Genomic DNA, 15,818 nt, shown 5'->3' on the forward strand with positions numbered 1-15,818 from the left:
TGAGTCCCCAAACCACCAAAAACGGGCGCAAAACGGGTGCGTCGCGCTTTTCCTGCCCCTCGTTTGGCCCGCCAGGACCCATTGACGTCCATTCCGAACGGAACACGAGGCGCTGATGTCACCGGCGGCGCTGATGTCGCGGCGGAACCCCGGCAACGCTTTGTTGTTCCGAGCCCTCGCAGGGCGTCTCTCCCACTCTGCCGCGTCTCGGAGCGAATCCCTGTGGTTTTCGGCCGAACCGCGCGGTTTCGGTGCCGATCGGAGCACGATGATGCCGTGAGCGCTCAGAACGCCCCCGTCCCCCCCGCCGCGCCGCCGCGGTCCCCGTCACCGCCTCCCGTCCCCTCTCCAGGCAGATCAACGTGGGGAGCGGCTTCCAGGCGGAGCTGCCGGCCCTGCGCGACCCAGCGCAGGCGCAGCAGGACGAGGAGCGCGCGGAGCTGGTCTGGAAGCCCTGGGGGGACATGGACACCGACCCGCAGGCGCCCGACCCAGGTATCGCACGCATTGGGTGCCTGGCCCACCCCACCTGGGCCCCGGGGGGGTCGTCGCTGCTCTTGGGGCTCCCAACGCTGCCTTTTGGGTAGAAATAGTGACGTTTTTCCGTGTCTTTCTTGCTCTCCGCTCCACCTGGTTGGCTCGTTTTCCGCTGTCCCGTATCGCGCCTTTTGTCCCCAAAACCCAACATAAACCCAACTTTTCCTTCTCGTATCGTACCCATTGTTGTATCGCACCTTTTCTTGACCAACCCTGACGTTTCCATTGTCCTATCGCATCTTTTCTCAACAAAACCCAACTTTTCCTTGTCCTATCGCATCTTTTCTCAACAAAACCCAACTTTTCCTTGTCTTATCACGTCTTTTCTTGACAGAACCCAACGTTTCTGTTGTCCTATCGCGTCTTTTCTTGACATAAACCCAACTTTTCCTTGTCCTATTGTCTTTTCTTGACATAAACCCAACTTTTCCTTGTCCTATTGGTTCTTATCTTGACCAACTCCAACTCTTCCTTGACCTATCGTGTCTTTTCTTGACAAAAGCCAACTTTTCCTTGTCCTATCGTGTCTTTTCTTGACAAAACCCAACGTTTCCATTGTCCTATCACGTCTTTTCTCAACAAAACCCAACTTTTCCTTGTCCTATTGCACCTTTTCTTGACAAACCCCAACATTTCCTTTATCATATCGCATCTTTTCTTGACCAACTCCAACTTTTCCTTGAATCGTACCCATTGTCGTATCACGCTTTTCCTTGACAAACCCCAGCTTTTCCTTGTTGGATCCCATATTTCCACCCCCAAACCCCAACAGCCCCATGTCACATCCCCCTTTCCCCAAACCCCAACACCCCCATGTCACATCCCCCTTTCCCCAAACCCCAACAGCCCCATGTCACATCCCCCTTTCCCCAAACCCCAACATCCCCATGTCACATCCCCCTTTCCCCCAACACCCCCATGTCACATCCCCCTTTCCCCAAACCCCAACACCCCCATGTCACATCCCCCTTTCCCCCAACACCCCCATGTCACATCCCCCTTTCCCCAAACCCCAACATCCCCACCTCATATCACCCCATTTCCCCCCCGAACCCCAACATCCCCATGTCCCATCACCCCGTTTCCCCCACCCCGTGTCGGTTGCAGTGTTGACCCTGCTGTCCATGGCGAGCTCCAGCACCATCCCTGGGAGCTCCAGCACCATCCCCGGGAGCTCCAGCACCATCCCTGGGAGCTCCAGCGCCATCCCCGGGAGCTCCAGCGCCATCCCCGGGAGCTCCAGCACCATCCCTGGGAGCTCCAGCGCCATCCCCGTGAGCTCCAGCACTATCCCTGTGAGCTCCAGCGCCATCTCTGGAAACTCCAGTGCCATCCCTGGGAGCTCCAGCGCCATCCCCGGGAGCTCCAGTGCCATCCCCAGGAGCTCCAGTGCCATCCCCGGGAGCTCCAGTACCATCCTCAGGAGCTCCAGTGCCGTCCCCGGGAGCTCCAGTGCCATCCTCAGGAGCTCCAGTGCCATCCCCGGGAGCTCCAGTGCCGTCCCCGGGAGCTCCAGTGCCATCCTCGGGAGCTCCAGTGCCATCCCCGGGAGCTCCAGTGTCATCCCCGGGAGCTCCAGTGCCATCCCCAGGAGCTCCAGTGCCATCCCCAGGAGCTCCAGTGCCATCCCCGGGAGCTCCAGTACCATCCTCAGGAGCTCCAGTGCCGTCCCCGGGAGCTCCAGTGCCATCCTCAGGAGCTCCAGTGCCATCCCCGGGAGCTCCAGTGCCATCCTCGGGAGCTCCAGTGCCGTCCCCGGGAGCTCCAGTGTCATTCTCGGGAGCTCCAGTGCCATCCTCGGGAGCTCCAGTGCCGTCCCCGGGAGCTCCAGTGCCATCCTCGGGAGCTCCAGTGCCGTCCCCGGGAGCTCCAGTGCCATCCTCGGGAGCTCCAGTGCCATCCCCGGGAGCTCCAGTGCCATCCTCGGGAGCTCCAGTGCCATCCTCGGGAGCTCCAGTGCCATCCTCGGGAGCTCCAGTGCCGTCCCCGGGAGCTCCAGTGCCATCCTCGGGAGCTCCAGTGCCGTCCCCGGGAGCTCCAGTGCCATCCTCGGGAGCTCCAGTGCCGTCCCCGGAAGCTCCAGTGCCATCCTCGGGAGCTCCAGTGCTGTCCCTGGGAGCTCCGGCGCCGTCCCCAACCTGGAGCTGGCCCTGCACTGCCTGCACGCGGCACGCGGCGACGTGATGGTGAGTGACCCCAAAACCACCCGATATCACCCCAAACCCCCTGATATCACCCCCAAACCCCCTGATATCACCCCAAACCCCCGATATCACCCCAAACCCCCGATATCACCCCAAAACCCCCTAATATCTCCCCAAAACCCCTTGATATGACCCCAGAACCCCCTGATATCACCCCCAAACCCCCCGATATCAGCCCCAAAAGCCCCAGTATCACCCCCATGCCCCCGATATCACTCCAAAACCCCCGATATCACCCCAAAACCGCTGATATTTCCGCAAAACACCCTGGTATCTCCCCAAACCCCCAATATCTCCCCAAAACCCCCGATATCACCCCAAACCCCCGATATCACCCCAAAACCTCCCCGATATCACCCCAAAACCCCCCGATATCACCCCAAAACCCCCTGATATCTTCCCAAAACACCCCGATATCTCCCCAAAACACCTTGGTATCTGCCCAAATCCCCTTGATATCACCCCAGAACCCCTTGATATCTCCCCAAAACCCCCCGATATCACTCCAAACCCCCCCAGTATCTCCCCAAAACCCCCCGATATCACCTCAAAATCTCCCGATATCTCCCCAAACCCCCTGATATCACCCCAGAACCCCCCAATATCACCCCCAAGCCACCCGATATCACCCCCAAAAGCCCCAATATCACCCCCATGCCCCCGATATCACCCCAAAACCCCCCGATATCACCCCCAAACCCCGATATCACCCCAAAACCCCCTCATATCACCCCAAAATCCCCTGATATCTCCCCAAAACACCCCGATATCTCCCCAAAACACCTTGATATCACCCCAAAACCCCCTGATATCTCCCCAAAACACCCCGATATCTCCCCAAAACACCTTGATATCACCCCAAAACCCCCTGATATCTCCCCAAATCCCCTGATATCACCACAAAACCCCTCGATATCTCCCCCAAACCCCTCGATATCACCCCAAAACCCCCTGATATCTCCCCAAAACCCCTCGATATCTCTTCAAAACCCCCTGATATCTCCCCAAAGTCCCTCAATGTTACCCCAAAACCCCCCGATATCACCCCCAAACCCCGATATCACCCCAAAATCCCCCGATATCTCCCCAAAACACCCCGATATCTCCCCAAAACACCTCGATATCACCCCAAACCCCCCAATATCACCCCAAAACCCCCTGATATCTCCTCAAATCCCCTGATATCACCCCAGAACCCCTCGATATCACCCCAAACCCCCTGATATCTCCCCAAAACCCCTTGATATCACCCCAAAACCCCTTGATATCACCCCAAAACCCCTCGATATCTCCCCAAAACCCCCTGATATCTCCCCAAAACCCCTTGATATCACCCCAAAACCCCTTGATATCACCCCAAAACCCCCCGATATCACCGCCAAACCCCCCGATATCACTCCAAAACCTCCTGATATCACCCCAAACCCCCCGATATCACCCCAAACCCCACAATATCTCCCCAAGCCCCCCGATACCTCCCCAAACCCCCCGATATCTCCCCAAAACCCCCCGATATCACCCAAAACCCCCAAAATCACATCTTGGGGCGTCCTGCTCCGAATGGAAGGGGAACCCCGAGCCTCTTCCTCTTGCAGAAGGCGCTGGAGATGCTGCTTTCGGGGGGGCCCCCCAAGTCCGAATCGGACCCTCTGGCCAATTATCATTACGCAGGTAAACGAGGAACGGGGCCCATTCCCCCCCAGGACACAAACAGACACCACGATACCCTTTCCACGCTGATTTAAACATCTTGGGGTGCCGATAACGACCCCCCCGCCCCATTTGCTAATTGCGTTCCCCATAACGAACCCGCTCATTGCCCTGCAGGCTCGGACACGTGGACGCCATTGGAGCAGCAGCTTTTCCACCGTGCTTTTGCCACCCACAAGAAGGACTTTTATCACATCCACAAGAAGGTAAATCCCCCAAAATCATCGGGTTTTAACCCAAAAAGCCGCGTTTTTGAGTCACGCATCGAACTCCCGTTCTCCAAAAAGTCATTTTGCTGCTTAATGCTGCAAAAAAGGCACCGGAATGAGACAAAACGAGGCGTAAATGTGATTTACCACGGCGTTTCCATCCTAAACCGCCCCTATCCCCTCGCTTAGGTCCAGACTAAGACTGTGGCCCAGTGTGTTGAATATTACTACATCTGGAAGAAAACGACCAAACTCAAGTCCTACCGAGCAAAAGGGACGGGCAAAAAAGCCAAGAGAAACAAGGAAAAGGCCGAGGAGAAGGTAGAAAACGCGTTTACGCGGAATTTGCGCCACGGGAAAACCGCCTTGAGGCCAAAAAAGCGGCTTTTTGGGCCTGAAATGGGCTCGATTGGCTGCAGGTTGATTGCAGTGATTCCAGGTATTAACGATCCTGGTGGGGTTTGAATGGTTTGGGGGATATTCTGTGGTTTTGGCTTCGCCGCCGAAGGGAATTGCTGTGCGTTCCCTGCCAAAAAGCGGTGGTTTGTGTCACAAAAAGAGCCGGTTTTGGCTATTTTAGCCTCACCTGGCTGAGTTGTCTCTATGGGCTGTTCCATAGGGTCTTGTTTCCAAGCTGGTTTATTCTCAGCGCTCTCGACCTTTGGTGAAAGGGGGGAATGAGGGGAATCTCTGCTTTCCAGGCCACTTTCCAGCCCCCGAAGAAGAAGCCCCGTCCCTCGCCCGAGGAAAGGGCCAAAATGAAGCAGCAAATGGCCCAAAATGAGGGCGCCGGGGAGTCCTTTCCATGCACTGAGTGCGGCAGGTGAGTTGTTGCTTATTTGGGGATAAAGAGGTTAAAAGGTGTTAAAGCCACCCGGCGCGGAGCCGAGAAATGGCGCCGGACCCGCGCCAAAACGCACCCAGAGAGGGTGAAGCCAAAAAGCACTAAAACCTGGGTTTTCCGCCCCGTTTCCAGGGCGTTTGCCACGATGCGGGGCAAGAACGCACACATGAGGTGGCACCGGGCGCGGGAGCTGCAGGCGGGGACCGAGCTGACCCCAAAGGGCTTGGAAATTGAGGAGAAAGCAGCTGAAATGGTGACTGTGGTGACGGAGCCGCAGACGGGGACCAAGCCACCCCTGAAATGTGTGAAAATTGAGGAGAAACCAGCTGAAATGGCGACTGTGGCGCTGGAGCCGCAGGCTGAGACCAAGCTGCCCCTAAAGTGCTTCAAAATTGAGGAGGAAGCAGGCGAAATGGTGATTGCGGGACCAGAGCTGCAAGCCGGGACTGAGCCACCACCAAAATACCTGAAATTTGAGGACAAACCAACCGAAATGGAGATTGCGGTGCCGGAGCCGCAGGCCAAGACTGAGCCACCCCCGAAGTGCCTGAAAATTGAGGAAAAACCAGCTGAAATGGGGATTTTGGCAGCGGTGCCGGAGCTGCAGATGGGGACCGAGCCACCCCCACAATACTTGGAAATAGAGAACAAACCAGCGGAAATGGGGATTGTGGCACCAGAGCCGCAGGCTGGGACTGAGCCGCCCCCAAAGTGCCTGAATATTGTGGAAAAACCAACCGAAATGGAGATTGTGGTGACGGAGCTGCAGGTGGGGACTGAGCCGCCCCCAAAATGCATTAAAATTGAGGACAGACCAGCCGAAATGGGGATTTTGGCACCGGTGCCGGAGCTGCAGATGGGGACTGAGCCACCCCCAAAGTACTTGGAAAGTGAAGACAAACCAGCTGAAATGGCGATGCCGGTGCCGGAGCCGCAAGCCGGGACCGAGCCGCCTCCAAACTGCCTGGAAATGGAGGAGAAAGCAGCTGAAAAGGCGATTGCGGAGCCGGAGCTGCAGGCCGGGACGGAGCAGCCCCTGAAGTGTGCGAAAATTGAGGACAAACCACCTGAAATGGAGATTGCGGCACCGGAGCTGGAGGCTGAGACCAAGCCACCACCAGAATACCTGAAAATAGAGGAGAAAGAAGCTGAAATGGTGATTTTGGCACCGGAGCTGCAGATTGGGACTGAGCGACCACCAAAATACTTGGAAATTGAGAACAAACCAGCTGAAATGGTGATGCCGGTGCCGGAGCTGCAGGCTGAGACCGAGCCACCCTCAAAGTGCCTGAAAATAGAGGAGGAAGCAGCTGAAATGGTGATTGTGGTGACGGAGCCGCAGGCTGGGACTGAGCCACCCCCAAAATACTTGGAAATTGAGGAGAAAGCAGGCGAAATGGTGATTGTGCCACCAGCACCAGAGCCACAGGCTGGGACTGAGCTGACCCCAAAGGGCTTTCAAATTGAGGAGAAACCAACCGAAATGGAGATTGCGGGACCGGAGCCGGATCCGCAAGCCGGGACTGAGCTGCCCCCAAAGTGCCTGAATATAGAGGAGAAAGCAGCTGAAATGGTGATTGTGGCACCAGAGCTGCAGGTGGGGACCGAGCCACCCCCAAAATGCTTTGAAAGCCAGGAGAAACCAGGTGAAATGGCGATGCCGGAGCCGGAGCTGCAGGTCGGGACGGAGCCACCCCTGAAACACTTAAAAATTGAGGAGGAACCAGCTGAAATTGTGATTGTGGCGCCGGAGCCGCAGGCCGGGATTGAGCCACCCCTGAAGCCTTTGAAGATCGAGGACAAACCCGCCGAAGTGGTGAATGTGGAGCCAGAGCCGCAGGCCAGGATGAAGCCGCCCCCAAAGTGTGTGAAAATTGAAGAGAAACCAGCCGAAATGGAGATTGTGGAGCCGGAGCCGCAGGTGGGGACCGAGCTGCCCATAAAGCGCTTCAAAATTGAGGAGAAACCAGCGGAAATGGTGATGCCGGAGCCAGAGCTGCAGGCTGAGACCGAACCACCACCAAAATACCTGAAAATGGAGGAGGAACCAGCTGAAACGGTGATTGAGGCGCCGGAGCCGCAGGCTGGGACTGAGCTGCCCCTGAAGGGCTTTAAAATTGATAAGGAACCAACCGAAACAGTGATTGCAGCGCCGGAGCCGGAGGCCGGGACCGAGCCGCCCCCAAAGCGCTTTAAAATGGAGGAGAAACCAACTGAAATGGTGATTGTGGCACCGGTGCCGGAGCCGCAGGATGAGACTGAGATGCCCCCAAAATGCTTGAAGATTGAGGAGGAACCAGCTGAAATGGCGATTCCGGAGCCAGAGCTGCAGGCCAGGACTGAGCCACCACCAAAATACTTGGAAATTGAGGAGGAACCAGCTGAAATTGTGATGGCGGTGCCGGAGCTGCAGACCGGGACCGAGACACCACCAAAGTGCCTGGAAATAGAGGAGGAACCAGCTAAAATGGAGATTGTGGTGACGGAGCCACAGGATGGGACCGAGCCACCCCCAAAATACTTGGAAATTGAAGACCAACCAGCTGAAATGGCGATTGTGGCGCCGGCACCAGAGCCACAGGCTGGGACTGAGCCGACCCCAAAGGGCTTTCAAATTGAGGAAAAATCAGCTGAAATGGTGATTGCGGAGCCAGAGCCGCAGGCCGGGACCGAGCCGCCCCAAAAATGCTTTCAAACTGAGGAGAAAGCAGCCGAAATGGCGATGCCGGAGCCGCAGGCTGAGATGGAGCCACCCTCAAAGTGCCTGAATATTGAGGAGGAACCAGCTGAAATGGAGATTGTGGTGCCAGCACCAGAGCTGCAGGATGGGACCGAGCCACCCCCAAACCCTTTGAAGATTGAGGATAAACCAGCCGAGATGGTGATTATGGTGCAGGAGCCGCAGGCTGAGACCGAGCTGCCCCTAAAGTGCTGCAAAATTGAGAAGAAACCAGCTGAAATGGCGATGCCGGAGCCGGAGCCGCAGGCCGGGACCAAGCCACCCCTGAAGCGCTTGAGAATTGAAGAGGAACCAGCCAAAATGGTGATCCCGGAGCCGCAGGCCGGGACCGAGCCGTCCCTGAAACGTCCTAAAATTGAGGAGAAACCAGTTGAAATGGCGATTGTGGCGCCGGTGCCGGAGCCGCAGGCCGGGACCAAGCAGCCCCCAAAACGCTCGAGAATTGAGGACAAACCATCCGAAATGGCGATGCTGGAGCCGCAAGCCGGGACCGAGCCGCCCCCGAAGCGCCTTAAAATCGAGGAACCAGCTGAAATGGGGATCGCGGCGCCGGAGCAGCGCCCGGGGTAGGTTTGCGCCCTCAGGAAACCCCCGCGCCGAAACCACCGTCGGCTTTCCCACCGGACGGCGCATCCAGAGGGGGTTTTTGGGGAGAAAAGGGGTGAATCTGCGCGTGTGTTTGAAGAAGCGACCGCGGGGGGTTTGGTTTCTCGGCATCGGGTTTGATGGGAAGAGCTGGCGCCCGATCGTCATCTCCGGCACCAAGGGGCGCACGGAACGGGGCCGGAATTGGGCTGAAATCCTGCGAGATTGGGAAAAAACGCCGCTGTGAGATCAACGGGCAGCGGCTGCTCGCGGTGGGAAGAACCGGAAAGGGAAATGGTGGCAAAATGGTGCCGTAAAGCGCCCCGATCTGAGCCGAGAAACAGGGGTTTTGGTGTTTTTCTTTCTGTTTAACGCGCTTTCTGCTTTGCTTAATAAACTGGGTTCTGGAATGAGTTGAAGTTCGTTAATGCAGCGATTTGTGACAACGGGGGGGTTGAGTTGTTTCATTAATGAAATGTTAATTAAGGGTCTTGTCACACCAGGAGGGATGGAAGGGGGATTTATTTTGGGAGGTCTTGAGATTTACTGCTGTCACGATACCGGGGCCGCCGGTGCCACCCATCGCGATACCGGGGCCGTCGGTGCCACCCATCGCGATACCAGGGCCATCATTGCTGCCCATCACGATACTGGGGCCGTCGTCACTGCTGTTGTGACGATACCAGCGCTGTTGTTGCCACCTGTCGCAATACCAGGACCATCAGTGCTCGCTATTGCGATACCGGGGCCGTCGGTGCCACCCATTGCGATACCGGGGCCATCATTGCTGCCCATCACGATACTGGGGCCGTCGTCACTGCTGTTGTGACGATACCAGCGCTGTTGTTGCCACCTGTCGTGATACCAGGACCATCAGTGCTCCCTATTGCGATACCGGGGCCGTCGGTGCCGCCCTTCGCGATACCGGGGTCGTTGTTGCTGCCCATTGTGATACTGGGGCTGTTGGTGCCACCCATCGCGATACCGGGGCTGTCGGTGCTGCCGTCGCGATACTGGGACCGTCAGCGCTGCCCATCACGATACTGGAGCTGTTGGTTCTGCCCATCACGATACCAGGGCCCCTGTCACTGCCCATCACAATATCAGGGCCGTCGGTGCTGCCGTCGCAATACCAGCTCCATTACTGCTGCCCGTCGTGATACCGGGGCTGTCGGTGCTGCTGTCGCGATACCGGGGCCGTCGGTGCTGCTGTCGCGATACCGGGGCTGTTGTCGCTGCCCAACAGTGAGAGGAAAGCTGCGCTTGGAAGGGATTTCCTGTCCAGAGTCCTCATCGTCTTGGCCATGCACAGCACAGTGAGATGTTCCCCATCGAACAGAAACGGTAACTGGGGTCTGTGGAGAGCGCAGGGGGTAAAAGGGGTCTGGGAGGAAACTGCCTGAGGAAAAGTGAGACATCCCTTTTCCCTCTGTTTTAGAAACCCCAGCCAACTCGAGAGCATCTTGGGAGGGGTCGAGCTGCACTTACCCAGAGGACACAGCAGCTGGAGGAAGCCAGGAGAGATCGGCGTGGAGAGGACGAGCGCAAGGAGGCTGCAAAAGGGAGAGGAAAGAAATCAGTGCCGCGGCCACTGCTGTTGCTGGGATGGGAGACGTGAGGGCCTGGGGAGCTGCGGTGGGGCAGCCGGGGCTGGCAGAGCAGCCCCACGCACCCCTCAGTAGGATGGGAATGAAGAATATGAGGAGCAAAAGTAAGAAAACTCATGGGCTAAGATAAAAAAACACAAGTGAGATAAGTAATTGAAAGAGGAAGAGAGAATAAAACGCAAGGCGTGATGCAAAGACTCGTGGGCTCCCACAAGCACAGGGAGATCCCGCAGACCCCGAGCAATGGCTGCCCTGCAACCCCCTTCCCTCCCTTCTTACTGATGAGCACCACGTTAGGGCGCTGTTGGTGCCACCCATCGCGATACCGGGGCTGTCGGTGCCACCCATCGCGATACCGGGGCTGTCGGTGCCACCCATCGCGATACCGGGGCTGTCGGTGCCACCCATCGCGATACTGGGGCCGTCGGTGCCACCCATCGCGATACCGGGGCTGTCGGTGCCACCCATCGCGATACCGGGGCCGTCGGTGCCACCCATCGCGATACCGGGGCCGTCGGTGCCACCCATCGCGATACCGGGGCCGTCGGTGCCACCCATCGCGATACCGGGGCCATCATTGCTGCCCATCACGATACTGGGGCCGTCGTCACTGCTGTTGTGACGATACCAGCGCTGTTGTTGCCACCTGTCGCAATACCAGGACCATCAGTGCTCGCTATTGCGATACCGGGGCTGTCGGTGCCACCCATCGCGATACCGGGGCTGTTGGTGTCACCCATCGCAATACCGGGGCTGTTGGTGCCACCCATCGCAATACCGGGGCTGTTGGTGCCACCCATCGCGATACTGGGGCTGTTGGTGCCACCCATCGCAATACCAGGGCTATCGGTGCCACCCATCGCGATACCGGGGCTGTCGGTGCCACCCATCGCGATACCGGGGCGATACCGGCCCCTCCTGGGGCAGCAGGGGTCCAGTACCAGCACGGTTTGGGGGTGGACCCGCTGGAAAGCAGCTCTGTGAGAAGGACTTGGGAGTTCTGGGTGACATCAGGTTGGCCACAAGTCACCAATGTGTCCTTGTGGTCACGAGGCCGAGGGTACCTGGGGGATATTTATTAAGAAGAGTGTGAGCAGCAGGTGAGAGAGGTGAATCCTCCCCCTCTGCTCCACCCTGGGGAAGCTGCATCTGCAGTTCTGGGTCCAGTTCTGGGCTCCCCAGTTGAAGAAGGACAAGGAGTTACTGGAGGGAGTCCAGTGGAGGGACACAGAGATGCTGAGGGGTCTGGAGCATCATTCTGATCAGGAGAGACTGAGAGAGATGGGGCTGTTGAGCTGGAGAAGGGAAGCTGAGAGGGATGTGATCAATGGGATCAATATCTCAGGTGGGTGTCAGGATGGACCAGACTCTGTTCAGTGGTGCCCAGCGCCGGGGTGAGGGGCAACGGGCACAGACTGAAACACAGGAGGCTCCATCTGAACGTAAGGAGAAACTTGCTTGCTGGGAGGTGCCAGAGCGCGGCCCAGGCTGCCCAGAGCGGGTGTGGAGTCTCCTTCTGTGAGACATTCAGACCCCTGGGATCCTGTGTGATCTGCTCTGGGACCCCGCGGGAGCAGGGGGGTTGGACTGGATGATCTCCAGAGGTCCCTTCATCCCAAACCAGAATGGGGTTCTGAGGGAAGGGGAGAGGAGGAAGGGGAGAGGAGGAAGGGGAGAGGAGGAAGGGGAGAGGAGGAAGGGGAGAGGAGGAAGGGGAGAGGAGGAAGGGGAGAGGAGGAAGGGGAGAGGAGGAAGGGGAGAGGAGGAAGGGGAGAGGAGGAAGGGGAGAGGAGGAAGGGGAGAGGAGGAAGGGGAGAGGAGGAAGGGCAGAGAAGAGAAGCTGGGGCTGTGAAACAGGGAAAAGGGATGTTTCAATCTTCCCCTCACAAAGTTCCCTGCCAGCCTCCAAATTCTTTTTGATCTCAGGGACCCCCCAGGGATCCCAGAAACCACTGAGACCCCCCCAGACCCACTCGCAAGAACCCCTGGGACCCCCCCCCAAACCCAGGTTTTCCCCTTTCTCCCCTCCAGCCCCCCAGGGACCTCACAACCCACCCAGGAGCCCCGAGGGGCAGCTGCATGGGGGGGGGCTCTGACACCCCAAAAGTGATGGGGCGCATGGGGTGATGTGGATCCCCCTGTGGTGGTTTGGGGGTCCCTGAGTTGCCGTCCCCCCCACTTTAGAGCTTTTGTACAAATTGTCTCTATATTCGTAGCTGGGGGAAAAAGCGGCCCCTCCCCAGTGCTGCTCCCACAAACCTGGGGGGGCCTGGGCGGGTCCTCTGGGTCCCCCCCACTGGCACGGGGGGAAAGGAAAGGATTTAGCACAGAAATCACAGTATCACAGCATCACGGTGTGTTTGGGACTGGAAGGGACCTCGAAAGCTCATCCAGTGCAATCCCCTGCTGGAGCAGGAACGCCCAGGAGAGGTCGCACAGGAACATGTCCAGGGGGTTTGAACGTCTGCAGGGAAGGAGACCCCACAGCCCCCTGGGCAGCCTGGGCCGGGCTCTGCCACCCTCACTGGGAAGAAGTTCTTTCTCAAATTTAAGTGGAACCTCTTGTGTTCCAGCTTGATCCCATTGCCCCTCGTCCTATCATTGTTTGCCACCGAGAAGAGCCCGGCTCCATCCTCCTGGCACTCACCCTTTATATATTTATAAACATTAATAAGGTCACCCCTCAGTCTCCTCTTCTCCAAACTAAAGAGCCCCAGCTCCCTCAGCCTTTCCTCACACGGCAGATGCTCCACTCCCTTCAGCATCTTTGTTGCCCTGCGCTGGACCCTCTCCAGCAGTTCCCTGTCCTTCTGGAGCTGAGGGGCCACAACTGGACACAATATTCCAGGTGTGGTCTCCCCAGGGCAGAGCAGAGGGGCAGGAGAACCTCTCTGACCTACTGACCACCCCCTTCTGACCCACCCCAGGTACCATTGGCCTTCCTGGCCCCAAGGGCCCAGTGCTGGCTCATGGTCACCCTGCTGTCCCCAGGACCCCAGCTCCCTTTCCCTACCCTGCTCTCTAACAGCTCATTCCCAGCCTATACTGACCCTGGGGTTGTTCCTGCCCAGGTGCAGCACTCTGCACTTCCCCTTGTTAAATCTCACCAGGTTATCCCCCCCCAGCTCTCAGCCTGTCCAGGTCTCTGATGGCAGCACAGCTTCCAGGGTCACCCGCTCCTCCCAGCTTGGTGTCCCCAGCAAACTCGCTGACAGTCACTCAATTCCCTCATCCAAATCGTTAATGAATATATTGAATAATATTGGCCCCTGAGGCCCTGCACTGGATCCAGGCCTCAACCGGACTCTGCCCATTGACCACCACTCTCTGGCTTCTCTCTCTCAGCCAGTTTGCACCCCCCACTCCCCACTGCCCAGAGCACCCCTCCCCAGCTCAGCTGTGCGGATGCTGTGCAGACGGTGTCAGAGGCTTTGCTGAAGCCCAGGGAGCCCACACCCACCGCCCGCCCCCTCCATCCACCCGGGTACGTTCCCATGAACGGCGACGGGGTTGGTGGGGATGAACTGAGATGAATCAAGAGATTGAGCCACGCGCTCAGAGCGATATCGGCTGTTCAACCGCTCAGTCACCGCATCTTTAAACTACAGAATGTAGATCACAGGGGTTTAATTACGGGAAATATTTAACTGTTTAATGATGGATTTTTAATGTGGAGAGGGACCAATGAAGTGGGGTTTAAGCACCACTGCCTCTGACGGACGTTTAATCCCAAGAAATTTAATGGGAAATTAATTTAATTTGAAATGTTCTTTAGCAAACTGTTCAGGTCACTTCTGAGATACAAAATGTTTTTAAAGCAAAACATTAATCGCAGTAAATTTCCAACAACGCTCCCTTCCGTGAAACCAAAATTCAACAAAAACCTCAACGAAACTTCAACATTTGTTGTTTTTTAGTTAACGTTCAAATGTCGCGTTTAATGTTACACATTTAATTTATACACTGGAGGCCTCGGTGCGGGGGGGCTGGGGGGAGGGTGTGTTAAAGGGACATTGGGGGGCACATTTGGGGCTGTTTTGGGGTCAAAAAGGGGCATTGAGGTTCAGGGGGACTTGAGGGAGTCGCGGGGGGCGGGGACCGATCGGGGGGGCGGGGGGAGCCCCGCAGGGGGATTTGCTGGGGGGAGGCAGGGTCAGCAGGGCCTCCCCTCCCCCGCAAAGGGACCCAGGGCCACCCAAACCTGGTCCCTCCTGCCGGCTGCACCCCAACCCCCACAGCTCCCCTGCACCCCCAGACCCGCCCCGCGCCCCCCACAACCCCCGCACCAACCAAATCCGCCCCCCGCCGCTCACCCGGGACGGAACTGGCGGCGATCGCGGTCCCAGCGCCTTGTGAGGAGGATTTTCAACCGCGGAACTGCGGGGGCCACCAGCGGGACCCCCCACTGCCGCCCGAGGGCAACACGGCGACCGCCCGGGGGCAACACGGCGACCGCCCGGGGGCAACACGGCGACCGCCCGGCCCCGGCCAGCGGGGCCGCAGCCCCGGGCCCCCCGCCCGCCCCCGCAGCCGCTGCAGCCGCAGGACCCGCCCGTGGCAGCGGCGCTCCGGCGGCAGCAGGGGACGAACCGCCACGGCCGGGCCGCTGCTCCCGGGGCGGGCTCCCCCCGGCACCGCCATTGGCCACACAGCCGGCCCGTCACCGTCCCTCAGCACCCGTCCCGAGCCGCCATTGGCCTGGAGGCGGCCTCCTGATGCCCATTGGCTGTGCCGCTTCCAGCGGGAAGTCCCTCCCCTCCCCGAGACGGCTCCGCGCCTGCGCAGTGCAGCCCCCGCGCAGCCCCGCGGTGGTGGCGCCGCCGCCCGTTGCGGGCTCTCGCTGCTGTTTAATCCAATTCTTTAATTGTGTTCTTTAAACGCGTGTTCATGAGAGCACAAGCGAAACAGCGCGGGGTGCGCGGGGGATTCGCTCGGCCCAACACGCACACCTTTAACAACAGGAAGTGTGTTAATTACAGTGAGTGTTCATATTCATAATGACCCCAGAGCTGTGCATATTCATGAGGTGATCTCAGAACCGTTTCCACAGCCCTGAGCCCCCTGTTCTCCTGCGCAGTGGCACTGGGTGCATTTGAGGAGGGGTCCTTGGGGTCTTTGGGTGAAGGCTCCTCAGCCTCCTCACAGTGGGCTTTGCCCCTTTGGCTCATTGTGAGGAACGGGCTGGGACCCAAGCGGCCAAGGCGGTTGAACCCGGCCTGGCGCCCCCTTTGTGCTGGAAATCTTGGCGATCTCGTCTCCTCAAGGTTGCAGCTGGTGCCGTAAAACTTCTGATCTCGGCATTTGACGCAGTCCTGCTTGTTTAGCACGATTGGGTACATACAGCTCTAAACTAGATATTAATTATGTGGCTTAGAATGTTAG

The 15,818-nt window shown here is 58.1% G+C and overlaps 1 protein-coding gene across 1 annotated transcript; it reads left to right on the plus strand.

The window, feature by feature from the left end:
* The first annotated feature begins 2,663 nt into the window (after positions 1 to 2,663).
* On the plus strand, positions 2,664 to 9,239 carry LOC139826702 (uncharacterized). The gene is made up of 6 exons (XM_071803108.1): positions 2,664 to 2,723; positions 4,337 to 4,412; positions 4,569 to 4,657; positions 4,850 to 4,981; positions 5,362 to 5,483; positions 5,637 to 9,239. The coding sequence occupies exons 1-6, from the start codon at positions 2,721 to 2,723 to the stop codon at positions 8,812 to 8,814; spliced, it is 3,600 nt and encodes a 1,199-aa protein (XP_071659209.1). The 5' UTR covers positions 2,664 to 2,720; the 3' UTR covers positions 8,815 to 9,239.
* Positions 9,240 to 15,818: the final 6,579 nt, after the last annotated feature.

The sequence above is a fragment of the Patagioenas fasciata genome, unplaced genomic scaffold (genome assembly GCF_037038585.1).
Source record: "Patagioenas fasciata isolate bPatFas1 unplaced genomic scaffold, bPatFas1.hap1 Unplaced_1, whole genome shotgun sequence".
Classification (NCBI taxonomy): Eukaryota; Metazoa; Chordata; class Aves; order Columbiformes; family Columbidae; genus Patagioenas; species Patagioenas fasciata.

Coding starts and splice junctions, on each gene's coding strand:
- LOC139826702 (XM_071803108.1), top strand. Junction 4,658..4,849: donor TTTATCACATCCACAAGAAG/GTAAATCCCCCA, acceptor CCCCTCGCTTAG/GTCCAGACTAAGACTGTGGC. Junction 5,484..5,636: donor CCATGCACTGAGTGCGGCAG/GTGAGTTGTTGC, acceptor CCCCGTTTCCAG/GGCGTTTGCCACGATGCGGG.